Source organism: Uloborus diversus, chromosome 1 (assembly GCF_026930045.1).
Source record: "Uloborus diversus isolate 005 chromosome 1, Udiv.v.3.1, whole genome shotgun sequence".
NCBI lineage: Eukaryota > Metazoa > Arthropoda > Arachnida > Araneae > Uloboridae > Uloborus > Uloborus diversus.
Genome location: NC_072731.1, coordinates 133,512,991 through 133,540,588, shown reverse-complemented (window position 1 = coordinate 133,540,588; position 27,598 = coordinate 133,512,991). Strand labels below are relative to the sequence as shown.

General features: G+C 32.8%; 1 protein-coding gene across 2 annotated transcripts in view; it reads right to left on the bottom strand.

Moving 5' to 3' along the window:
• Window positions 1–1,440: 1,440 nt before the first annotated feature.
• The window catches only part of LOC129232198 (ATP-dependent 6-phosphofructokinase-like), a 122,037-nt gene continuing 95,879 nt past the window's right edge, over window positions 1,441–27,598 (bottom strand). For both annotated transcript variants that reach the window (XM_054866436.1, XM_054866438.1), the window contains exons 15-21: window positions 26,904–26,974; window positions 24,338–24,425; window positions 22,055–22,207; window positions 13,921–14,147; window positions 12,254–12,365; window positions 9,646–9,836; window positions 1,441–5,772 (exon numbers count right to left, since the gene is read on the bottom strand). In XM_054866436.1, coding sequence (XP_054722411.1) covers window positions 5,610–5,772; window positions 9,646–9,836; window positions 12,254–12,365; window positions 13,921–14,147; window positions 22,055–22,207; window positions 24,338–24,425; window positions 26,904–26,974 — 1,005 coding nt within the window. In that variant the 3' untranslated portion in view covers window positions 1,441–5,609. The remainder of the gene's footprint in view (window positions 5,773–9,645; window positions 9,837–12,253; window positions 12,366–13,920; window positions 14,148–22,054; window positions 22,208–24,337; window positions 24,426–26,903; window positions 26,975–27,598) is intronic.

The window sequence follows — 27,598 nt, the reverse complement described above, 5'->3', positions numbered from 1 at the left end:
TATGTAGTAATAAGGATCAAGGTTTTATGGCCGATATTCACCAGTACACTGATCATAAAGATTAATTACAGTGCATAACGCTGTTTTTTTTTTTCTTTTTATCAATCTTAAATGATAGGAATTAGTAATCTGGAAATTTTGTACTTAGATGAGGTTTTGGTGGTGTTTTTTCCTGAAAAGAAGTAATTTTACACAAAAAAACCCTCTTTAATGTAAAGTCTGCTTGATTTTAGCCATGAAAAAAATATCAATAAAATCAAACATTTTCTAACGAAGCAGGTAAAATTTCTACTCATTTAACATTTTTCATGTCAAAGACTTAAAGTAGTTCTTATAGTTAATATTCTTGCACTCATTTCATAACAGTAGCATAGCTAGCAATTTTTGACGAAATTTACTATCCTTCACCTAAGATAAATAATGAGAAATTATTTCAACTTTAATGATACTGAAGTTGTTTTAATTTCTGGAAGATGGGCATATTTTGGAAAAAGAACCAGCAGTGCTTTTATCATTACTTTGTTTTGCTTAATTAATGAAATACTGAAATGTCTGTTTGTGTAAATTAGCAAATAAACCAGTAAACATTTTTTGCAGAACTCAAGAGGTTGACAACTTAAAGGAATCCAAACTGAATATTTATGAAGACGATTATATGCACTGGCTGATACCAGTTGGATGAAATTACTCCAAAAGCATAAACCTCTTTTTGTGGAATTCTTTATAGTAATATCATGAAACACTACTGAATAATAACTGGCAAAATGTTTTACTTTATTCTAATATAGGTACAGGGCTCAGAAGATGGTGCATTTGTAACTTGTTTTGTATAAAGAATTAATAAATATTGAAAAATATTACTTTTTTAAACATGTTTCAAAACTATACATTTTCACATTATTATGGGATCACTAAAATAAAATGCCGACCGTCTTGTCTAATGGTCAGAGAAGTCTGACTGCGATGGGGAAATTTCTAGGTTTGAATCCCAGCTTGGGCATGAACGTACTTTCTCCTGTCCATGTCCTTTCTTTGTGCGAATGAGTTGTTATGCTGTGAACGGTTGCCCAAACTATAAATGGATCCGTATGCCATGGTGGAAGTCAGATTTCACACCAAATTACGGCACAGTTTGAAGCAGCACACTCGAAATTTCAAAGCTAGTTACGAGTTGCACATGAAAACTAAAATAGAATACAATTTAATAAATTTTATTACTTTGACTTCCAAAAAAGCAAAGTAAAATAAAAAACTAGAGTGAAATAATATGCTACTAATAATAATATGGAGAATAGGTGGGTGGGAGGGTGATGAGTTCACATACATCTGTTATGAAAAAAGTATAAATAAAGTGAATAATGCAGGTCAAACTTTCAAGAAACACATTTAAAGCACCACGGTATTTGAAAATAAGGGGACGAGGAAAAAAAGCCATAGAAGTTCTTCAGCAACCTTTTTATTGTTCAACAATAAATACATGTATTTAATAGCTTCACTTCAAAAAGAACTGAGTACACTTTCGATCCTTGTGCCTTTTTTTTCAGATCAATCTAGTAACTGAATAATTATGAGCATGAAAAGTACATCTGTATTCATCAATTATAGCAACATCGCGAATATAAATTCATGTAAATTAAGGAGTAATTTAAGTGTAATTATTGCTTATTTGATCTTATCTAAATAATAGCAAATAGACAAAAGAAAATAAAATTTTGTGCAAACTATACCATTTATAAGTTTAAAGCATTTCTTTATTTAAATGTAAAAACTGTTTATTTTAAAAATCACAAAACATTAAAATATATAAAGCTTTTTACTAACATTTATGGTGTCCGGTATTTAAAGCATCTTTTGTATGACAAAAGAGAATATACTTTTCTAACTCGACTATCAGTCATAAAAGTAACAATAGTATAAACTTTCTGTTCAAAAACTTATAAAACAATGACTATTTTGAAATAACTGCAGTTCAAGATAAATAAAAAAAAAAAAAATCAAAACAACAGATTGGATTAAATGATTCAATAGCAAACAGAACCGCAAAACAACAACATCATTAAAAACTAAAAACACAAGTAAACACTGACTAGGGCAATAAAAAGTTGATCAAAAATATCCAAAACGTAAATTGATTGCACAACACAACAAAACTATAAAATAGTTAAAGAAAGATTACTTGTACTCCTAGTTTTATTGTGAAATTAATATTTTAGTTTAACCATTTCACCAGCTATGATCATAACGAGGTACTTTCAGTTTTCAAAAACAAATATTCATATTGTACGGTTAAGGATAAAAAAAATCACAACTCAATACTAAGGACATTACATTTCATTTGACACTAGAAAGACAGAGGGGACCTGTGTTATCCCTCTTGTAGTCTGTTGTTCAATAAACTGAATAATACGGACATGATTTACATAATGGAACTTTCTGATTTTTCATAATATGAGCATGTTTGAGTTGTAATTTAACCACTTAGTCATTAGTCCTACATCAGTCTAAATATTAACCCTTATACCTACAAAGAGGGGAAAGGTCACAGGGTCCCCTAGAGTATTTTACAAAAATAAAAAATCAAAACAAAAATCTTATCTTGCTTGTTGTAGCATGAAAAAAAACTTTTCACTTTAGTTTCCCCATTACTTACCTGTTTTTTCTGCCGATTGGAATTCCAAATGCTGTAAACATTTCTGGTATACAACAGGAAAACAATCATCAAGTTGCAACATTAGACAAAGCAAATAATTTCAACCAGAACTAACTCTTTGCAAACTTATTTTTTAAAAAGTTGTTTCATAAAAGTAGTGTTGACGCTCTTTAAAAATGTTGTGCACTTCAAGTAAAAAAAAAAACGAAAATTTTACTTGAATTTTCTTGAATGAGAAGAATTTATTTCAGCTCTATCAGAAATCGAACATTTAAAATAATTTATAGTTAAGGCACAAATGTCTTTTAAAACTTTTTATATGGCTCAGATTTTTTGCACAAAGTTTAAATAAAGCCAGCAAGAGATTTGCTTAGAAGTCTGAGCCGCAACCACCATTGTTTCAAAGGTAATTCATGGCTGAAAAAAAAATTTTAATTTTTACAATATATTAAAACAATTTTACACAACAAATTGCATGTCAAATAGAAACAATCGCTGAAACTTTTAAGAATGAAAAAAATATTTTTAAATATATGTTTAACAATTCAATATGAATATTGAAATCTTAAGCTATTTTGTAAAAAAAGTTATTAGAGTTTAATTTACGAATTGTAACAACACTTATTTTTGAGAGCCTGCCGTAGTTGCAAAAACTTAAGCCTTGGATTTTTTTTTTTTAACCAACTTTCGATGCTGTTCATTTCAAATTCGCAAAATGTTTAGCTTGGGGAAACATTGATACATATCTTCGACTTCCCAAAAATTACGGCTCACAAAAATGAGTGCTTACACAGTACATTATAAGTGTAGGAAATTTTTTTATACAGGGAAGTTCAAAAGTTCACGCCTAAATCAGACAGGAATTGGGGGTCAGAAACTTGATCATGACATTGCAATTGCACTGTGACCATCAGGAAAGATAAAATACTATGTAAAATCAACTTTATTTTACAAAAAAGCTTGACTGAAATACAAAATGCAAATAAAAATGCTCCCACATAAATCGTTATCAAAATATATCCCATTAGCTACGATCTTGTTACACATTGGCGCAGCATGGTATTGCAGATTAACATCCAGTGAGCTCCCTCCCAGCATTGCTTTTTAAAACTATCCAAGATAAAAAAAAACTAACTAATAACAAACATTACATGAAAAGAAATAAGAATTTTGGAATTCTTCTTACAATTGACTTCAGCGAAAACCAAGGCACAACTGTAGTACAATCGTTCATCTAGGTCTTTTTTAAAATCATGCAACAATTGGGAAATGGGAAAAATTACAGAAGAAGTTTTTGAATTAAGCAAAACAGGTCTCTAACTAATGATAGAACTTTTAAAATTTGGATAAGGAAACGGAAATTTGAAGCAACTTCAAAGAAATTTCCTTCCCTAAAACAGAACAAGTATTTTGTCCTTTATATATATGCAGAAGAAAAAAAAAGGCCTTCAATATTTATCTAAACTTGCAAAACAAACTTGGAAGATATCTAGCACCAAACAAGTTTAGAAGAGTTAGAGAAGTTAAAAATACAACAATTATTTTCACAGCACATTATTAAATGTTAGTTTTTTTGTTTTAACAAATAATAATTAATTTTTGTAAATAAGATAGATGAAAGTTTTCAATAACGCAAACGACTGAAATACTAAAGTACAATAATGAAACATCTTTGGGAGAGTACAGTAACATTATTTCAATTACAAATTGAGATCTATGAAAGGTAAACAACATACAACCTACAACTGGGATTAATACTTGATTGGATTCCAATTGTATGTAAACAGTATCACAAATTAAATAACAATGCAGAAACTACAAACTTTCATTTTGGGATAACAACAGGCATAGGGATAGCAAGAAAGAAAATCATAATACCTCCTACTCATAACAAGTATCTTTAAAAACAGACTAGATCTAATCTCCCTTCCTACAGGACAATATTTAGACAAACAACTTTTCCCAAAATATGTGTGTTTCATGAGGTTCTCTGTAAACACTTAACTTTTAGTTAAAAGAGAGAGAGAGAAATTTTTTTTCTAAATTTTAATTCGAATTAAATTTTTTAAAGTTAGAACTGGACAGTTGACAGTAACAACTAATAACAGAGAAAGACTTTTTTAAACATTTCAATAAATTATAATTATAAATCTAATTATTTCAAAGTACAGAAAAAAAGGTTTAAAAAATAGTACTTTTTCTTGTAATATTTTGAGTTTCAAAAACTTTTCACACATTTTTATTACAAAATACCAGTCATAAGTTTCATTTATCTCTAAAAAAAATATCACAGCACAGTATACAACAGCTCTGCTCCTTTTTTTCTCTCACAAAATTAAAATAAAATTTGTTCAGTACATGATTTCTAATTCTTCAACTGATTCAACTTTTATCACAAACAGAAATATTTAAAACAAACAAATCTATGAAGCACTAAAAGTGCAAATTAAACAAAGAAACATTCTCTTTACACTACATGAAAAAAAACATATAGGAAAAAAGTGAATTTGATGGATTGCACAATAAAAAGACATATGCACATAAAGAAACAAAGAGCAACAAAGTGAAAAACATCCCATGAGAAAAGTATAATACTTTGATTGCATTTGCATATATATTTTCAAAGACTCAAAAAATTCTATAAGATAGAATAGCAGTAAAGTATGTGATACTAAACACTCACAAAAGAATTGATGCATGTATAAACTCACATTTTAAAAAGACAATTTTAAAAGCAAAAAACTTAGTTGAAATATTTAACATGGAGATTCAGAATTTTTACATCAAAATAAGTTTTAAAATATTAAGATGTATCTATATCCTCTACATTTTTCAAGCTTAAATAAATGATTTTGGAGGAATTGAAATTACATCAAGATACCAAAATCAATAACCTTCACTGTATCTCAAAGTAAAAAGAACAATATATTAGTATATTAAATCTTTCCCCAAAACTATTTCACTGATTAGCAGCAACTTCATCAACATGTTCTTCTACTGGCTTTTCTACATCAGCCAATGAAGGGGTAATGCCCGATTTTACAAGATAAGACACTGGGGTCCCTAAGGCTCGAAGAAGGGCTCTCAAGTGCAACCACCATTGATGCTTAGGAATGCGATACCTAAAAAATATTTTGACACATATAATAAAATGGCTTTGTGTAAAAACATCAACTGGTCTTTGAAGGCAACTACTACATACATACATACATGGTTGGACATATAATCTTCCCCAGATTATAAGCATTTATCCCAAAAATCTAAAATAAATAATCATATGCTTGCTACAATATAAGTAGGACGAATACTAAAAAGTAGATAACTACATTTTTTTTTTTAAACTGCTTCAAGGGATACTCAGCAAATTAATTTGTTCCCCCGAAATTTGGGGAATATGAAGATGTGATTTATATGTTATTAAACTACCATTTCTAAATTTTATTTAATTGGAAGGATTTATGTTTTTTTTCGAATAAAAATTTTCAGCAAACGTGAAACATTCCTCCCTCCTCCAACCCAAATTTGCAGTTACCTAGTTCCAGTACTCAGCTGACGATATCAGAGATATTTGGACAGATTTCAATAAATATGTTCACAATAAATTGTAACAATTTATCGTTCATTACAGCATGATCACTTGACATGATAATATTACCCTTCCTTTTTCTTTTTTTGAGAGGAGTGGGTCACCAGCATAGAATCTTTTCCATGCTAGTCGAAGTTAATCAAAAGCTTACAGTCAGCATCAGATGCTGCATCTAGTATGAGAGCCTAAATGATGAGCACTTAGTGGCTAGAATAGGAACACTGTCTTGACATCCTTTGAGCGACAAAGGATATGCACAATGAAGTTTACTGAAAATTTTATGAATGTCGTTCAATATATTGCCACAAGAAAACTCACCACTTATATTCTTTCTAATCCAAAACTATCCCTGCATTCCCTCAGCGCAAAATAAAATGAACTAGGTGCAATTTGAATTATTTGAAATGTGAGGGAAAATTCAAATATTCAAAACTGTATAAGGGGCATTCCAAGGTATTTTTGACATTATGTAGAGTCCGTAACGTGACCTTTTTTTGCCATAACTTTTTTATTTACCGTTTGATTTGCAAATTATTTTAATTTGAGCTGGTATGTTGGTTGGTAAAGATCAAAATAAAATAATATGCTAATCAAACAGTAAATTAAAAAGTTATGGCAAAAAAGGTCACGTTACGGACTCTACATAAATGTCAAAAATACCTTGGAATGCCCCATAATGATTTTCTATAATATTATTCATCAGATTTCTTTTCCGTGCATTTTTTGAGTAAGTTTGTGTTAGTCCTATTTTGATTTGTTTGGAATGGGGAGGGGGGAAACAGGGTGGCGACAGGAACTGTGAAAAAAAGTTCCCTGACTTTTCCCTGATTAAGTTCACCAAATTTCCCTGAATTACGTTACCAATGATAATGGTTTTCTTTCTTTGCTCTATTTGAAATCCATTGTATGTTTGTATAAAACGCAGTATTTTAAACATTTTAAGTTGTGCAAAGTTGTTGAACTAAAGATATATTTTTAAAAAATGCTACTTTTTTTAATAAAATGGTTAAAAAAACATATCAAGTCAATTTTTTGGGGGGGGGGGGGGGGGAAAACCTGCAAAATAGTATATTAAATTTTTCTGCAATGGAAAGATTATAGAGAATTTAAAAAAAAAAAACTTGAACTTCCAGAAACCACTTAGCATAAGAATTTTAAGAAACTATTAAAATCACTCTTAAAAACGTATGTGCATTTATGATAGAACTAAAAAGTAATTGAAATTATTTTGAACTAAATTTTCAAACAGTATAATAATTGTTGCAAAAATAACAAGAAATAGTGAAAGAATAGAAGTAATGTAGTTATTCTTATAGAACTAATTAACATATTTATGCAAAAATGATGAAACCATTTGACATCCATTCATAGGGAGCTTTTCTCTAATCAAGAATAGTTTTTAATGAATAAATACAGCATTTTAACAATAAAAAAATAAAGATATTTACTTAAGTACACAAGTTAACTCTATTTCAAATGATTTCAGTATGTAATGAAAAAAAATCTTACATTGTTTTTGTAACAAAAAACTTTGAAATGCAAGGGAAAAAAAAGAAATAAAAAAGCAATTAGTTAATTTCAAAATATATAAAAGAAGAATACAACTTGGTTATAAAATAAAAGAATCACTTAAGTCCGAAGAAAAGAAAACCTTTATAATCTGCGGTGACGACAAATAATATAACAGCAAAAAACAAAGTTTTTTTTAATTGAAAGTTCAATTTTATCAATCAAATTAAAAATGTGAAGAAGTAATAACTTTTAAGCTTTTATAGTATTAATTCAAAAACCAAAGATTTCTTCTTGAAATTGTGATTACAATATGCTAATTACTTTGAGACAATGGAATAAAGGCAAAGGAGCTAAGGCATTAATGAAGGCTTCCTCTTTGCCTGTATGGTTGTTTATTCTACGTAACATTGAAAGCGTAAACGGAAATTTCAAACTAGGTAAAATAAACAACCTAACAGACACAGAAGCAATCTTAGGAAGTTCATCCTGTGGGGAATAAGTAAGATTCAATACTTTGATGTTGAGGAAAAAAGATGCACAAATATGAGGCAGTGTATAATCACACCTCATTAATTTTACGTTTTTTTAGAGCAGATAATTGGCAGAAAATGCGTAGGGAATTAAAGTACTTAGTTTTGTAAAGCAAAAAAAATTTCTTTTTCTTCATAAAATCAATTTTCCCTGATTTTTTGTTATTTTTTCAAAATTCCCTGATATTTCCCTGACTTTTCCCTGATTAATAAAGTTCCCTGACTTTTCCCTGATCTCCCTGATTTCCCTGATCTGATGCCACCCTGTGCTACACAACTATATTTTAACTTTTCAACCTTTTTTCTTTTAAAAAAATAAAGATTTAAGAAACATTTAATGGCCACAAATGCTGTGTGTAGATTTGTGCGGATAAATCCTAAAGAGCAAGCACAGAAGCTCTCAGCGCCGCCTTAAATAACCGAAATAATACCTAAAATTTCTCCAAGAATGATAAATTCAGTGTTATATAAAAAAAAAATACATGAACTAAATATGTTTTACATGAAATACACCGCCAGCTCAGTCAATTCCAGCTGAGGACTGCAGTTTAGTGCTTATTAGCACTCATCAGCTCGGCATAGGAAAGTGACTGAGCTGGAGGTGGAAAACCTCTTAAGGAAGTCAAGAGTGCCAAACAAACTGGTAGCTAATACAGAATTAGCACTAACCAGACAAGTGACCATAGCAATGGTTCGGTTCAACTCGAAGATTGAAGGCAAGGCAGGTATATTCAGTAAGTTACTGCCCTATTTCATGTATTTCTGCCTTAGCCCTGGCTATATATAGCCCTTGCCTTGAATCTTCGAGTTTAACCAAACCATTGCTTCGGTCACTCTTCTGGTTAGTGCTAATTCTGTATTAGCTACCAGTTTGTTTGGCACTCTTGGCTTCCTTAAGAGGTTTTCCACCTCCAACTCAGTTACTCCTATGCCGGGCTGATGAATGCTAATAAGCACGAAACTGCAGTCCTCGGCTGGAATTGACTGAGCTGGCGGTGTATTTCTTGTATTTCTGCCTTAGCCCTGGCTGTAGGGACGTAACTTACTGAATATACCTGCCTTGCCTTCAATCTTCGAGTTGAACCAAACCATTGCTTTGGTCACTCGTCAGGTTAGTGCTAATTCTGTATTAGCTACCAGTTTGTTTGGCACTTTTGACTTCCTTAAGAGGTTTTCCACCTCCTGCTCAGTCACTCCTATGCTGGGCTGATGAGTGCTAATAAGCACGAAACTGCAGTCCTTGGTTGGAATTGACTGAGCTGGCGGTATTTTTTATGTATTTCTGTCTTAGCCCTGGCTATAGGGCGGTAACTTACTGAATAAATATGTTTCAGTTTTAGGATAACACATTGTAATAATAAACTTACCTAAAATCTGTTTCTTGCCTGAGATTTTGAACAGGAGTGAAATTGTATTGTCTCTTTACAAGACCTAATAAAACAGCAGTTTCAGGTGCATCACATTTGACATTAGCTTCCACTTGTTTAATTAACCAATCTGCTGCTTTTGCAGCTAGCTTGGTTCCAAAATTACGATCAAATGGGGAAGGGCAACCTCCCTGGAAGAAAGGAAAGTTACAAATTAAAATTCTAATCAACATTTTCAACTATTGTATTGGTAACAGTTCAGAAATCTGCTTTAAAACTTCAACTGTAAAAAAACCAAAGCAAATATTCTTTCTAAAATTATTTACCGAATAAATTTTTCAGAGAAGTATATTACACAATTATTTTAACCTTTTGCAAGAAAAAGAGAGGTAAAAGTATAGGAAGAGTACATTTTAGAAATGGGTGGCAGCACACATGTCACCACTTATCTAGCATGATAATACCAACCTACTTGCTCCATAGGCACCCATACGCAACATTTTCAGCTTCTCCTTATTTTTCTCTATTTTCCTTATGCAGCATTTGTTTAGCAATGGATCATCTTAGAAAGTGCAGAAAATGATAAATTCCGAAGAGGTGAATTGTCATAATAGTTGGTTACGGTGAATAGGGTTTCACGAACAAGGAGCAAGTAATGGAAACCAAGAGGAAAATTTGCTACTATCCTATGAAAACTATCGTTTTTGACATAAAAACTGCTCTATTTTAACTAGAGTGCATTATTGCATATTATTGCATTATTGTCCAATGACAAAAATTTGTCACTGAAATGCATAAATGACAAATTGTTCATAATATGACACGAGAAAAACATTTAATTTTAAGCATTTTAATTTTTAAGTATTATACAGCATGAATGCAATACCTTAAAAAACAATCATTAAGAATTTAACAAGAAACAAGTATTTACAATGAATTAACAGCATAAATAAATTGACAAGCGTTTTGTAATGACACACAAAACATTTTATTCAGACATATTGAAAACACGAATTTTCTAGTAAATTTTGAAAAAAAAAAAAAAAAAAGATTTTATAAATAAAACAAAAAAAATACATTAAAATCATAAAATGACTCTTTACTTATGGGGGGAGAGTCAGAAAATAAGTTTCCCCTGCTATCTGTGGTCAGAGTTGCATATGAAAGTCAAAAAATAGAATGCGACTTCAGAGGTAAGATGTGATTTTATTTTTCCACAAGAGTACCATGGACATTAAGACATTAGTCATATTGCTTGATAAGCTTCAAAAAGTCCACTAAGAAAAACTCGGGGTTTCACATATGGAAGAAGCATTTAAAAACTTGTTTGACATCAGCATTGCTTCCAAAGTGTTGTTCCACCCAGATTCTACTTGTTGTTGTTGTTACTTATGCCATTCAAGAACCAGAGCCCGAGTAGCAATCCTACTCAATTTAAAGGCAGACAGGTATGTCTCCAGTTTAATCGAGTGCCTATTTCTAGGTGGAAGTCCGATTTGGCTCAGACCAGACAATAGATGGCAGCAAAATCTATGGACAGTTTGAGAATTTAGAACCAAGCCAGAAGCCCGAATAACTTCTGGCCAAACACCCCCAGAGGTATCGTTTCACTTTGCAGATTTTGTGACCACAAGCATATTTAATGTCCCCCAGTCACCGTTAGTGAAGACGGTGAATCTTTGCCCGGCTATTATTAAACCACGGACCCTCCGGTCACAAGTCCGACACCTTACTGATCAAGCCACCACGGCCCAGATTCTACTTAAGAGCCAAAAACAGAAGGAATTCACTTAATGCGAGATCAGGACTCTATGGCTGATGGTGGGGTGCTCTCAACCAAGAGTTGCAATATGGTCTTGCGTCACTTTCGCCAAGTGTGGTCCCACATTGTCATACAACATCAGAACCCCTAATCTGAGGAGACTCGGCCGGTTTTTCTTAGTTGCCTCTTCCAATTTTGACAGAGTGTCACATTGCTCAGTTTCTGGTCTGGATCAAAAAATCGGAACTGTCTTTAAAATCTGATCCAACTGGTTAAACCACAAATAGTGGTATGTATGGAGGACTCTGAAGTGAAAAGTACCATGTAGCATCTTCGATATGCAAAGCCCTTATGTTTTCCTAATGCCTTTTTGAAGCTTATAAAGCGATACGACAAATCTGTACCTCAGAGTCAAAAAGATTTAAGTCACATTATGGTAATTTTACAGGAGAGAGGAAAAACTTTTTCCTGGTGCAAGCAAAGGGTGAGATGCACACTCTTTCAACACTGGTAAATTATTGCCAAAAGATATTTTTCGGATTACGTTAATATGGATCGATCCAGAATAGGCTTCTACATACAATGCACTAAGAAACGGAAAATAGCAATTTTTGCACTTATGTCAGTCTGGCTCTGAGGTACAGAAATGTTTCAATGTGCTTAGCACTTATGTTGTCAAATAAAGTTGTGTCATATCTTTCACGTCTCCTCATATTGCGATTTTTATACTTATATCCACACCTATATACCTATATCCATAGACGCCAGGAGAAATTTATTTTCTGGCTCACCCTTATATTTTAAAGAAATATAACTCAATGTATACATAAAATGAAAATTAAAAACCTGTTGCATATGGCCCAAAATGTTCATCCTTGTACTGAATATATCTTTTCCTTCTTCTGAGTACAACCGAAAAATGAAATCTGTAGTATAATTGCTGTTAGCCATTTCATTTCTAGTAAAATAAATAGAAAATTACTATTCTTAAAGAGTTATAATAAAGAGATGAATGTAAATTTATATAAAAAAATTTCTTAATTTAAGCCTTAAACATTAAATTTTGGATAAGGGACAGGCAGTATAGGTGCACAGGGGCACAGGATTAGCCTCATGCCCTGACTTTGACATCATTTTCTCTTTAATAAACATTTTGTTCTCATCCATTGCATAAAAATGAAATACATTATTAAGATCAACCACTTAATGAACTGCCCTATTGCAGTATTTGCTCTCGTGATCACTACAAATGAATAAAAGTAAATCTTTCTGTATGCATAGGGTTGATTTTTTTTCAGTTATGAGAAAACTATCTTTATGGGTTTCAGTTGGGTTTATCAAAACTGAAGTCGGTTTGCTTCTTCTTTTAATCGGGAAGGGGGGGGGGAGCTTTATGTACAAATTATAATTCTCAAGAAACAAGACTTTCTTTGTGCATGCTATTAAAATTAAACAATAAAAAAAACCCTTTGTTACTATCTCAAATGTAAAAAGAGGTTGCTACATTTTCCAAATTAGAAATTTTTAGTCAAAATTATTAGTTAATTTAGAAATTTTAGCTAATTTAGAATTAGTTTAGTTTTAGTGAATAAAGACCACATAAAAAAAACGCATTGCAAAAAATTGTTTGAAACTTCACGAGTAGCTATAAAAACGGCAACACGGTTTTATAAAATTTTATGCGGTGGATAGGGACTGCATAAAAAAAGTCTCACATAGAAAATAAACTAAAAAACTTACAAAATAACTAGGAATTGCTACTTTAAAAGATGTCAAAACAAATCAAGTGCTGATAAGTTTGCTGAATCGTCAGGCGAAACTTCCCGAGCAAAAAAATTTGGGAGGTCATAGTGACTTCCCATCAAAGTGTCCTTGTTGTCACTTGAAGGTACTACCTAGCACTTGTTTTATAAACCAGTTCATTAATTAGTCCCTATCTGATTGAAATTTTCATATACCGAAAAAAAAAACACAATTTGCACAAAAAAAGTCGCACAAAACAAATTGCATATGAAACAGGTTTGAGTGTACAGTCAAATCCGGTTACAATGAATACTGATACAACATAATGTCCCATTCATCGAAGTAAATTTCCAGTCCCAATTTTCTTGCCATCATATTGCTTGAATCCCATTACAACGAATAAAAGTTGCGGTCCCTTGAATTTAATTGTAATGAGATTTCACTGAACTACTTATAACAAGACATATATTTTTCAAAATCATGAAGTTGAGTTAAAGTTTTCTGCTAAACTAAATCAGAGAAACAAAACATTAGAAAATTCTTTTATAAGTTGAAGCTGTAGTTGAAAAGTTGATTGCAAAAGAGAAAAGTTATTTGTACTAAATTACCAATCATTAGCTTATGTCTTACTGCAAAATTGATGAAAAAATTTTTATAATGTAAAAATTATTAACAAAAAATAACCAAATGCATTTAAAAGTACTTGATTAAAAATACACCTTAAACAGTTAAGAAAAAAACAAAATGATTGTTGGTAAAATCTAATTTACCTCAATATAAGGCCCCTTTGAATACCCTCAGCCATTTTTGCCTGCATATGATACACATCGCCAATCAAATCTTTGATGGAAAAATGCTCTTCAAAAATGTATGAAGCATCAGCACCTCCTGCAAGACCAGCTACTGTAGCTAAGTACCCACAATAGCCACCCATCGTTTCAACTACAAATACTCTTCTTTTTGTGCCTTGAGCACTTTGTCGAATACGGTCACAAATCTACAAAATGCAAAAATAATAATGATAATAATATCCTAATAAAGGGTGTTTTTTTAGAGGTATAGAACTTTAAGTCGAGATCACTGTTTGATCTGTGGGCCATTTTGATAGTTGTCATTTGTTTTGTGTTTAGTTTGGTTTGCCATTTTATCATGAATAGACAACAGGACGGTGCAACACGCCACACAGCGCATGTCACAACTGATTTATTGAAGGAAACATTCGGTGAGCGAATAATTTCGCTTAATGGACCCATGAATTGACCTGCGAGATCATACGATTTACCATTTAACTAGGCTGGACTATTTTTGTGAGGCTGTGTGAAATCTCAGGTCTACACGGATAAGCCACAGACGATTGACCCCTTGGACAAGAACATTCGCCACATATCACTCACATACGGTCCCCATAGCTGCAAAAAGTGATAGAAAATTGGACTTCCCAGTTAGATGTTTTCCAAGACAGCCGAAGTGGCCATATACCAGAAATCACATTTAAACAAAAATGGTAAAGAATAATCTTTCGAATAAAGCCAAATTCATGGCGATTTATATCATTGAACGGTGTTTTATTTGAACCTAAAGTTCTATACCTCTCAAAAACACCCTTTATATTTTGAAACATTGATGAAATTTCTTAAGATTAGATACACGCATATATGATACACATAAGTTATTACAGTAGTTTAATAGAACAAAGGATTTCTGGATAAAAATACATTTAACCATGTATCAAACTTTAAATCTTGATTAATTAATAATGACAGTGTTGTTTATAAAAAGATAATTTGATTTAGTAATGACAGAAATTGGTCGGACAAAATTAAGAGCCAGTTTTTATAAGAGTCAGGCAGGTCAGATACATGCCATTTTTCATTTCGTTAATTTTAGTGGTTTCTTGGAATGATTTTGGAAGACACATATTTTTTCTTTTCTTCCAAAATAATTTTTTGCGACCCACACAAGTTCCAAAAGTTGGTCCCAACTTAGGCTTTTTCTCAAATCGACATTTTTTAATATTCAATTATCTCTGTGCATTCAGCATCAGCAAAAGTAATCTTTGTGATTACAACATGATATTTAGTGCCTCAAATGAAATATAATGTAAATTTTATGGCTGACCTTCAGTGGACCCTATCAGTGGTGGCCAAACTGTGCCAAAGAAAGTGAAAATGTGTCATGTTTGAGGCCTCCTGGTTCCACCCAATGAAGTTCAACCATAGTTCATGCAAGCAATTTCTGTAGTGATATAAATTATTAAATAGGCTCATTAAATGCATGGTTAATGCTCACTGCTGCAAAAAATGGCAGTTTTGTCATCAAAATATGATAAAAAGTGTACTCTTTAGAGGCCTGTGTCTCAGTGCACTGAGGGTCAGTATAGAACTTACTGCCTGCATTTCAAACTAGAGTAAGTGTATTTTCACAATCAACTGACAGAACTATGGGCAAATTCTTTTCAAGAACACTATACATTAGGGTGGGCCGAAAAACCCCGATTTTCGAAATCGGTTTGCGGATAGGGCGGAATTTTGGCCAAATGGCTTCAACATGACGTAAAAAAAATTTCAGCTCGATCACTTAACTCCTTCTGCTGCCGCCGGAGCCCTAAAATTTGGTAAAAATGACCAAAAACTAGGATTTTTTGACAAGTTTTAAAATTAATTGGTTTCCTTAAATTGGTTTGCGGATAGGGCGGAATTTTGGCCAAATGGCTTCAGCATGACGTAAAAAAAATTTCAGCTCGATCACTTAACTCCTTCTGCTGCCGCCAGAGCCCTAAAATTTGGTAAAAATGACTGAAAACGGGAATTTTTTTGACAATTTAAAAAAAGTTGCTAAGAATGTTGCTAAAATAATTATAGTGCTTAAAAAAGAAGAAAATATGGTAAAGTTAGTATAAATAGTATTTATAAATATATTTTGTCATAAAATCCTCAAAAAAATTTTGAAAAATTACTAAAATAGGCAAAAAGTAACATTACAGTTCGCAGTGCGAAACTTATTTAATATTTATTTTCAATTAGTGTTTACATACCATTTATATTTATACGTCTGCAAGGAGGCTTGAGTTAACAGCTGAGGCGAGCTTTTTACTCCGGTGAAGTGACGTATGAACTCTTTGATATAAATTGTGGCATTTTCTTTCGCGATTTTAAAGTGGCGAGCACAAATCCGTGCCTTGCGTCTGATCCACACACAAAAGACGCAGCTTCTGTTACTAACTTCACCATCCTTTCTACACTCTGAGTATGAGATGGATAACACATGATGTTACTGGTTTCTTCAGGAAAAGCAGACATCTGTATGTTGTGTTTGATCTCTTCTATGCTCAGATGTTTCGTGAGAGGAGGTTCTGTCAGAATGCATTCAGACCAGTCAATCATATCAGTGTATGAAGACGCATCCAATTTGAGGTTTTGTGGAACACAAAACCTTCTGGGAGACTTCATAGTCGAATTTGTTCGTGCTTTAAGTATTCTTCGCCATCCCAGTTGTCTTATATTCGGGTGAATGTCCGTAATGAAACTTATGAGCAAATTTTCGGGGTGGCTAAACCACGCGTTTCTCCTGATGACTGGATCTATCACCATTCTAGCCTTTTCGTCCAAGAAACGAGAAAAAGAAAGCATCTTCCAAAGGTGTCTTGCTCCGTCCGAAATCGATGGTTTGCACTTGACTGAAAACCACACTAATGCATAAACTTTCATAATGTAGGCTACGATTGTCACTAAAGACTCAGTAGGAGTGCTAGTTGCTAGATAGACACGCAAAATTCTGCTTGCTGCTGTTAACCACCTAGCGTGATGCAATTTTCCCGGATTCAGTTCGGCCAAACGCTGGGGACACCTTCCTGAAGACACTGCTTTGCAGATTTCCAAAAAATACTGCTGATCACTACTTAAATCTTGTACCTGTTCTAATTTCAAATCCTGGATCCAGCGCACTGAGACTGGAGAAAATTTCGCAACAGGCATGGTTTCACAATTTGATAACAATTTTCCAATTGGTCCTTGATAAGTCTCTGGCCCTGTTGTTCTGCCATCAAGAGTTTCAAATAGATGACGAAGAGGCAATTCGTTAGTGTGAAGAATGCAGATAATTCTTTGAAGAGGTTTCTGAATGGCTTTCTCAATAAGCGACATAACCCCATTTGTGTGGCCAGTGTTTGTTACTGTACCATCAGATCCTATGACAGCAATATCGGATAAGTCCATTTTGTGTTCACGAATGAAACTGAGCATCGCTTTACTGATAGATTTCCCCGTACCCGCAGAAGGAGTTACATGTCCAAGGTACCTTGATTCAGGTTCTTCAACAAGGACAATATGTTCTTCTTTCTGTGTGGTCCGATAATATGTATCGTCCTGTTTCCTTTCAATCACCAACGTGCTGTCAATTCTTCCATCAAAATATATTGCCTTCAATTTCTTTTGCTGAAGTGTTGTGGAAGTCTCCTTTAAAATATGTTTAGAGAGACTTTGTTTTTCCCTTTGAATTTTGTTTGGGTCAATAACCTTTTCTTTATTTTCAGGGGTCACCACCCCGATGTCTTCAAGAAGAGAAGAAGCCAGAAGAGCAGCGTCTCTTTTAGATGTTTGTGTCCTGAAGACTGCACTAGAAAAATTGGGCAATTTAAACCTCTGTTGTGTCACGGGAACATAAACTGATCGCTGCACCTTTCTCGATGGCTGAAAATCTGTGTCCGAGTCCGTTTCACTTTGATTATGCACAACATGCTCCTCGTCCTCAAGCTCACTCAAATCGGGAACAATTATATCTCGCTGACTAGTTTCTTTATTTTTTGATTCTCTCTCTTCTCTTTTTGTATCACGTTTATGCCTTTTGCGGAGCCGATTGGTTTCTTTATGGTCAATTTTTTCAACAACCATTTTCCTCTCAGATCGTTGATCAAGGAGAAAGGGCAATTCCAATTTAGGTACTTTATTTTCATTTTTGCACGAGCATTGAAGAACGGGATCGATGCATTTACACGCAGCTATGTCAAACAGCTTATTTTTTGCATAGCGTTGAAAAGATGCAATCTGTTCATTAGAAAAAGAAGAATTTTTTTTTGAAGACTTTTGCAATTTACGAAGCTGTTCAAGGTATTTCGAAATCATAGCAACTATGCGCCTTTCACTGACGATTGCTTTGTCACCGAATGAAGCAATAGTCCAAATATCCACAACTTTCCTACCTACAACATAAGATATTTCTTTGGCAGAAGGTTCCTTTCGAGATTCTAACTCTCTCATTTTTTTATTTCTTTCCCACAAGTAATGCCTTAAAACGTCTTCTACAGTCGGTAGTTTTAAAATAGAAAGTTCCTTGGGCGACCCAATAATGTCATGAAACACATGTGAACGTAATACATTTAAAGATGCCATATGTTCTGTTCAAGGTAGTTAAAAATATGCACTAAAACTGTATGCTATTTCACAGATAACATCGGTAGTTCGCCACTTCAGGAAAGAAAATTAACGAGCGAGCACGTTAAAAACCCTAATACTAGCACTAGGGAACAAACGCCTCAGGAAACTAACAATGGCAGTTTGAAAGTCTAACTGGCGCTCCGTAGACGAGCCCAAAGTTGTTTCGCGGGAAAGGAGAAGTAGATTAGATGCGTCGGTTATTTGCGCTGCTGGCGCTGGGCGAGTCCAAGTCTGCGGAGGGGAAGTTGTTTTTTACAGCTCTGGCGGCAGCAGAAGGAGTTAAGTGATCGAGCTGAAATTTTTTTTACGTCATGCTGAAGCCATTTGGCCAAAATTCCGCCCTATCCGCAAACCAATTTAAGGAAACCAATTAATTTTAAAAATTGTCAAAAAATCCTAGTTTTTGGTCATTTTTACCAAATTTTAGGGCTCCGGCGGCAGCAGAAGGAGTTAAGTGATCGAGCTGAAATTTTTTTTACGTCATGCTGAAGCCATTTGGCCAAAATTCCGCCCTATCCGCAAACCAATTTAAGGAAACCAATTAATTTTAAAAATTGTCAAAAAATCATAGTTTTTGGTCATTTTTACCAAATTTTAGGGCTCCGGCGGCAGCAGAAGGAGTTAAGTGATCGAGCTGAAATTTTTTTTACGTCATGTTGAAGCCATTTGGCCAAAATTCCGCCCTATCCGCAAACCGATTTCGAAAATCGGGGTTTTTCGGCCCACCCTACTATACATGTTTAAAAACAGTAAAACGAACTATTTAGTTTTCAATTCAATCAACATATCCGGGTTTAAACTTTCTCCAGGGACTTCCAGATACTATTTAAAAAACTAGTATGATCAAAAAATTACCATAAAAGAGTTATAGACTTGCAAGTAGACTGATTTTGCTTACTTGCATACTTTATAATATGATAACTGGAAGCAAAGTGAAAAAAAAAGGTTACTGTTGCGGTAAAAACGTAAGTTATTTGTAACACTTTTTTGAAGGTGTTTTAGATTTATTTTTAACTATTTTAATTAGGATAGTTTTTTTACGTTTGTACTGTACATTATATTTTGTTGACATTCGTTAAGGCTGTACATTATAGTGAAAAAATTATTTTCTCTTCACTAAACTACCATGATAGCAAACAATTACTAAATCATATTTTATTACTTATGATAAAAGCAATACTATGACATTACAAAACAAGGGTATAGTTGTCTAACTGACTAGTGGGACAGTAAAAAAATACAAGACAAAGCACTGTACCTTGAGTAAAACTAACGGGATCTGTCGTTAACTCTTAAGCAATTTCCTCATCTTGAAATGCATTTTATGAGCCTGCAGAACGATTGTACAATTGTTATGTCACTTGTTTGTGAAAAGACACACTCTAGTTTGAAATGTAGGCATCAAGTTTTCTACTAACCCTCAGTGCACTGAGATACAGGCCCCTAAAAAGTACATTTTTTTAAAATCATATTTCGATGTTATTCTTCCCCTTTGCTTCTATTTATCACATCATAAAGTATGCAAGTAAACACAATCAGTCCATTTGCAAGTTTATAACTCTTTTATAGTAAGTTTTTGAACATACTAGTTTTTAAAATAGTATCTGGAAGTCCCTGGAGGAACGTTTAAGACCGGATATGTTGACTGAAAAGAAAACTGAATAGTTCATTTTACTGTCTTGAAATACGTATTGTGTTCTTGAAAAGAATGTGCCCATAGTTCTGTCACTTGTTTGTGAAAATACACATCTACTCTAGTTTGAAATGCAGGCAGCCAGTTCTACACTGACCCTCAGTGCACTGAGATAATGGCTCATGAAAACTGCACTTTTTAGCATTTTTCGATTCAAAAACTGCCATTTTTTGGCAGTGCAGAGGATGAGCCATGCAACTAATGAGGGCATTGAATAATTTATATATATTCTAACACAAATTACGTACAAAAACCATGGTTGAGCCTGAATGCAGGGAATCAGAGAGACTGAAACATGGCACATTTTCGTTTTTTTTCCACAAAGTTTGGCGACCCCTGAAAGACTGTACTGAAGGTCAGTCACAAAATTTACGATATATTTCAATTTAGGTACTAAATATAATATTGTCAACACAAGAATTTTTTTGGCTGATGCTTAATACACAGAAATAATCGCATTTTAAAAAACTCCGATTTGGAAAATCCTCCATGTCGAGCTCCACTCTACGAACTTTTACAGGTCACCAAACATTTTTTTGGAGGAAAAAAAATATGTGTCTTCTAAAATCTTTAGAAGAATCCACCATCAAAATTTGAGCAAAATCAAAACTGGTGTATATCCGAACACTCCATTCCTGCCCGGTTCTTATAAAAACTGACTCTTAATTATTTATACATTAATGATGACAAAGAATGTCTTAATTGCTTAGTTTAAAAGTATATTCGAATGCTGAAAAATATTAAATAATGAATAAATCCTTAATTTCAACTAACAAAAATTCTAGGATTTCCCTCCACAACCGTGTTAAATACCTTTTTTTTTTCATAATTTCTCAGTTACTTCTTTCCAAAATAATAATAATAATAATAATAATAACTACACTTTATTATAAAGAGAAGCATTAATACTAAATGAAATCTTTCCAATTCCAATACTTTACTTTCCACTGCGACATATTTTCTTTCTTTTTAAAAACTTTTCGCACAATCTTTTAAATCTTTCATTTAGTTTATATGTTGTGAGAACATTTTCAGCATTCATCCAGGACTAATAAATTAACTGGGATTAGCCTAGCTGGGCCCAGAGCCTGACACTGGTCATCATATTTGTATTAGTATTCCTTATGCACTCATAAAGAATTTCAACTTGCAAAAATATAAATTTCAGGAACTTAAAAATTGAAATAAATGATCTTTTGAATATCAATGAAATATCTCTGCATCCCCCTGCGATTACCATTGATTAGGAACCTATGTTACTTACAGGCAACAATTTCCAGTCTCTAGTTTCTATAAAATGTATTAGCTTTGTCATACAGATAAAAAGGGGGGGGGGGGATGGGGGGGAGATGTCACTTCTGACAAAAATCAGCATCAAACACATAATATTGACATAAGTACAATAGATTCTTGTATTGTCATCTCAGTGTAAGAGAGATTTAAGCCACACAAATGCTGTTTACAGAAAATGTGCAATACAAATTTTTGTTTCTGTTTTTAAAATATTCATTCATTTTTGTCTATTTATTTATTTACCTGGAAATTGGTACAAATAAGGTCATCTATTTTTAAACTGATTTTTTAAAAAATGAATATTTAACTTGGTTTATAGATGCAGTTACTTATTTTACACAAAAATGTGCCTCAGTTCTTTTCACCACCAAAATGACGATATCATAATCAAATGAAAATTAAGTTTTACACTCACAAAATGAGGAATGCACATGTGACATTAAATTTTATTCAAGAAATGATATCATGAATGCTAAAATTACTAGCCTCTGTAATTTCATTTAAAGCAGTGTCTGAACCAAGAGAGAAGTCTGTTCCAGGCACATTATTGCTTATTGTTGCTGGAATTACAATCATAGGAATACACAATTCAGGATACTTGCTTCTTTGGTCAGCCATTTGTAAAACAGAATGATATGCCTGAAAATATTAGAATATTGTTATAAGCTTTTAAAAATTAAGCAAAATGTCCCACATTTAAATATTTAAAACTACAGTATAACTTCAATTAAACAATACCCCTTGATTCAACGATTTCTTCAATTTAATGATACATTTCATTGGTCGGGATTTGACTGTATTAAATGCCTATACTCCTCGATTTAACGATATTTTTGATTTAATGATAACTTTTGACAATCATTAAATTGAGGTTATACTGTATTTAATTCCTTGATCATAAGTATTCAAATATTGAATGAGTATTGCAAAAACTGAATGCTCACGAAAAAATTTAAAAACATTGCATGGAATATAAAAAAATTATGGAGACAATTGTTGATAGCATTGCAAAAGACATAGTTAATTATTTAGAACACAGAATATAGTTTGCATAAGGACATCATGCATTGCAATACCTCTCATAAATGTACTAAATTTAGATTTAAGATATTTCATTTGCATTTTCTATTTATAGGGCCGGCTCTAGTAGTTCTGGCACCCTAATGACAAGTGGTAATGACAAGTGCCGTCCCCATCTCATTGAATAATAGTAATATAAAATGAAAATATAAAATAACAATATATTAATAAAATAAAAATAATAATAAAGTTCTTTAAATTAAAGTGAGCTTCTAGTTATATTGAAAGGGTTTTGCATATCTAAGCACTGGGGCACACTTTAAATTATCTTTTTTAACAGTAAAGTAGTGCATCTTATGGCACTGAAACAGAATGTAAAATTTTAAAAAGACTTTTTAATCATGCATTTGCTGCCTCTAAAATTAAATTGAATTTCTAGTTAAATTCCAAACTATATTTTACATATCTAAGCACTGGTACACACTCTATATAATCATTATTGTTTTAAGTATTGACCCAGTGAATCTTATGACGCTAAAACAGATATTCATACTTGGAAAAAAAATTACAACTTCTACATTTGCCGCTCCTAAAATCTGCCGCCCTAGGCAGTTTTGTTGTTAAATAGGCCCCCCTATTTAACAACAAAACATCTTCATGGATTCAACTTATTTCAGCTAGATAAACTAGAAAAATAATTTACTACATTTTTTATTATGAGTTAATTACTGAAGAAAAATAGTAATTGAAATCAGAACATTGCTTTATCTGAAAAAGAGGTACAGTGCGTTACTGATTTTGTAGTTGGAAAGTTTTGAATTCCTTCTACAGTTGTTTATATATCATTGCCTCAGAGCAACACTAAGACATCTAATCCCAGAAAGAATACTAAGATATCCTACTGGTTGCTCTGAGGCGACAGTATATACTACATACAGGAGCCCCTCGTATAACAAAATACTTTTAGAACAGTATTTTGTTTATAAATTTATTTATAAAAGTGTTGCATTCCCCCTCCTCCTATATATGGACAAGATATGGAGTTTATTCAACTTCTTTATATTCCATAATTAATAAAATCATAGGTAGATAGCACATAAGTTTCATTGAAGTGTTCGGAAACTATTTCTTAGCGAATTTTGAAACAATTGTTGTTTTGTTCATGAAGCCATGATGCAGTTGAGATAAATAATTGCTGTTTCCATTAATAATATTGATTTGCCAAGAAAGTACCATGTGGTTTCTTTCATTTTTCATTTCTTATAAGCTGAAAATGAAATCCATAATTTTACTATTAGCTTCCTTGATTAAACTGACTCTTTTGGATACACACACAAAATTTTTAGAAGGCATTTAATCGCAGATTCCATCAAAGAAACACTAATGGACACATTGTGATACTATAAACATATACCAGCAGCCCAGATATTACATCCAAAGAATGCAGCATTGTTCTTATTAAGGTAGTAATTCACAGCTCATTAAACTGTAATATTGTTTAAAACCATTAAATGTATTCTTTAGCACTGAGCTCTAACAAATATGATTCTCATAGCAAATGATGGGTGGGTTTAACTCGGTGCACCCCCCCCCCCCTCTCAAATCTGCTACTGCTTGTTTTAACAGTTTAGTTATTGAATCTCTTGTAAACTTCATGGACAACGTCCAATTTTCATGCACTGGGTCAGAACTATTAAAATAATAACTGAGAATACATCAAAATTCATATAACATTATTTTATATCTTACTTCAAAACCTCCAGCCACTAAAAGACCTTGAATTTTATATTTTTTAAGCTGTGCAACAACTTGATCCATAACTTTTTCAGGCAGAGTCCTGTGGGAAAAATTGATGTCATTAAAATAATGCTTTAAAACAGGGGTGCACAAGCTATGGTCAGGGGAGTGCACAGGGGAGAAAAGGGACACCTGTTGGCAGGGTCGCAGAGAACCAAGGCGGGCCCCTAGTCAGTTATATCTCTGCCCCCTCCCCCCTTATCAAAAAAAGAAGTAGAAAAGAGGGGGGAAGAAAAAAGGGGAAAAGAAAAGCAAAGGGAAAGAAGAAAAAAAGTGGGAGGGGGGAACATCAAAACTACTTACTAGAAACAATTAACTCTGTTTTAAGTGCAACAGTAAATACCAAAAGAGTAAATTTTAATCTTTATGTTTTCTCTCATTCGGAGTCCCCCTCCCCCTTTCTCTTTCTTCCTTCCTTTTTTTTTTGCATCAGTGTGCCAGTCCCCCCCCCCCCCCAGGTCCGGGCCCCTAATTTCCGACTAGGCTGACACGGCCTCTCGTTGGACCTGCCTGTTGGCCCAAGCCCAAGTTTGGAGAGGGTCCAATATTGTTAAAACTAGGCAAGAAATATGAAGGTAAACAATATAGAGGGGGGCGGAAAGGTCATTTGCGACGGCCCCCAAAATTTCTGTACACACCCTTGGCTATAGAACGTGGGCCAAAAGTGGCCCTTAAAGTCTGCTTAATTGGCTGTGGGTTAAAAAATATAAAAAGATTTCTTCGTTTTAAGACTAATTTACGAATAATCTTAATATATAAAAATCTTCTGTGCGGACGTTTGTCACCATAAGGCTTTTAAACAGCTGGACCCATTTTGATCAAATTTTTTGAGTGTAATTAAGCTGTGGCAAGCATGGTTTTGAAGCGCAATAGATCGAATCAGAAACGTTTTTGCTAATTAATTAATTAAAACACTGGATGGTTATATCTCCCAAATGATTAATATTTATTTTAACCAATTGTTGAGCGAGAATTGAAATAAATATTTAACCTGTTGCCAAAGGACAATAAGAAAGACAGCTCTGCTTTTTGTAATGAAATTTCCTACTGTGATATGTCAATTGAGGATAGATAAAACGTAGAGAGAGAAAGTGAAGCCTTTTCATTTCTTGAAAGCAACGATTTATGCCCTGTGATATATTTTAAAGTTAAGTACTGGAAGGTTCACGCAAGATGTGTTTTCTGTCATCGTAGTTGAACCATGTGACTGGATCGGTGCGTTAGGTTTTTCTAACCAAATGATCAGAAAGTATCGTACCAGCAACATTCAGCTGAAATCCATCCGAGTTTTGGCACCAATGTCAAGAATACTTTAAGGATTATCTAACTAATCAGTACATTATTAAAGGAAAAGATGATGGAATTTAAAGACGAAACACATTTAATTTTCTTCCAGATAAATTACAACGGGGTAGTTCTATACACAAAATATCAGAGGAGTGGAAGGTCTTTATCTTTGGTGGAAAGAACAAATTAGGCGATTTCATGAAATAAAAAAACTTTTTGTACAAAAGATCAGACCGCTAATCGGTCGGAGTTGGTTTTGCTCACTGATCGGCTGGATTACAGTAATGTAGTGGCTTGGCGACTTTGGTTATAAACAATAGAGTTGCATGATCATTTCTTGACATTTTAAAGCTACTGTTAATGTAATTTTTGTTTATTTGTTGAAATATTTCAAATTGCAAAGAATTGCTTTTCGTTTTTAGAGAGTTTTTAGTCATTTTAGTTGAAGAATGTGGTTATTTTACATCGGGAGGGGGGGGGGGGGTGAGTGATTTTTGCTTATTCAGAGAACTATTTTTACTTTATCATTTTTTAAACGATTTAATTTCGATTGTTTTATTTTTTTTCATATGGAGGGTGTTGCAGCGGGATTTCTCGTTTGTTCTAGATGGATAGTTAGTTTTTCACACTTAATATCTGAGGACGCTTTTTATCCTTTGAGGAACAAACCATCAAGTACGGGAGAAAAAATAGTTAAAAAAACAACTGCTCAGTGTGCATTAGATAAATCAAGTGGTAATAAATATAGGCATTCTGACACCAATTAGCTTAAAACATTTTTTTTAATTTATTTTTTTCAACAAAACGGTTCAAACACTTGATAGTTTATTGAAATTTTTTAACTAATCAATTTACAAAGTTTGATCAGAACAACGTCGGGTCCTCTAGTTTACTATAAATGTTTAATTGTATACTTTCAAAGTATAATACAAGCCAATTTTTCTGCCATTTATCAGAACTACCTTACAAAAAATGCACAAGCAAAATCAGTACATTAACAGAAATAATCTAATAATTAACCACACTTTCAGAAACAAGAAAATAATTGCTTAGCTTAAAACCAAATTTACACATGAAATAGAATGGTTAAACTAATTATACAAATATTGTATGAATACAACTTTTGGTAGTCCCTATTTTTAATTTAAAAAAAAACATTGCAATAAGGAAATAAATTTCAAAGTTAAAAAATACAACAATAAAATAATTCAAAACAATACATTTTGCACACCTTTTCGTGCCTAGAAATGCACCTCCTTGTCCAACCCAACCAGCCACTTCTGCCCATTGCATTTCTTGAATCTGAAAAATCATAAATGGCTTTTACATAGAAATTTAGTTACAAATTACCATTAGAGTATGGACGGCAGTTCATTAAAATTCCTATCAGAAGAATAATAACTTACTAACACTGCATTGAGGCATTTAATTAGCACATTAACATTAAAACATTACTTCTAATTCTTACTATATCAGCCAAGGCAGCAAAAAATCAAATTCGTACTAAAATTAAATTGTACCTTTGTTCAATACATATACTTTGTATTGCATAGTAATAAAGATATAATCAGAAACTTCACTAATCAAAAGCAGTTGCAAAAAGATACTGCACAATCACAGCAAAATGTTGAAATTAGAGACACATGGCACTAAGGATACATGAAATGAGCTACAAATACAGCGTTAACAACATGGAATAGAAATAGATGAATGCAAATGATTTGAAATTTAAAAAAAAAAAAAAAAAAAAAACCCTTAAGCGTTAAAGTAAGTTTTTGCTAAATGGAGTCATTTATTGTTTCCCCTCTAAATGGAGTTGGTTCATTCAAACACAATTGTTATATTTAATAAAAAAAATATTCTAAAAATAACATTTAAAGAATTATGTACTTAAAGAGTGCATTTCTCTCAGAAAAAAGATGTTCA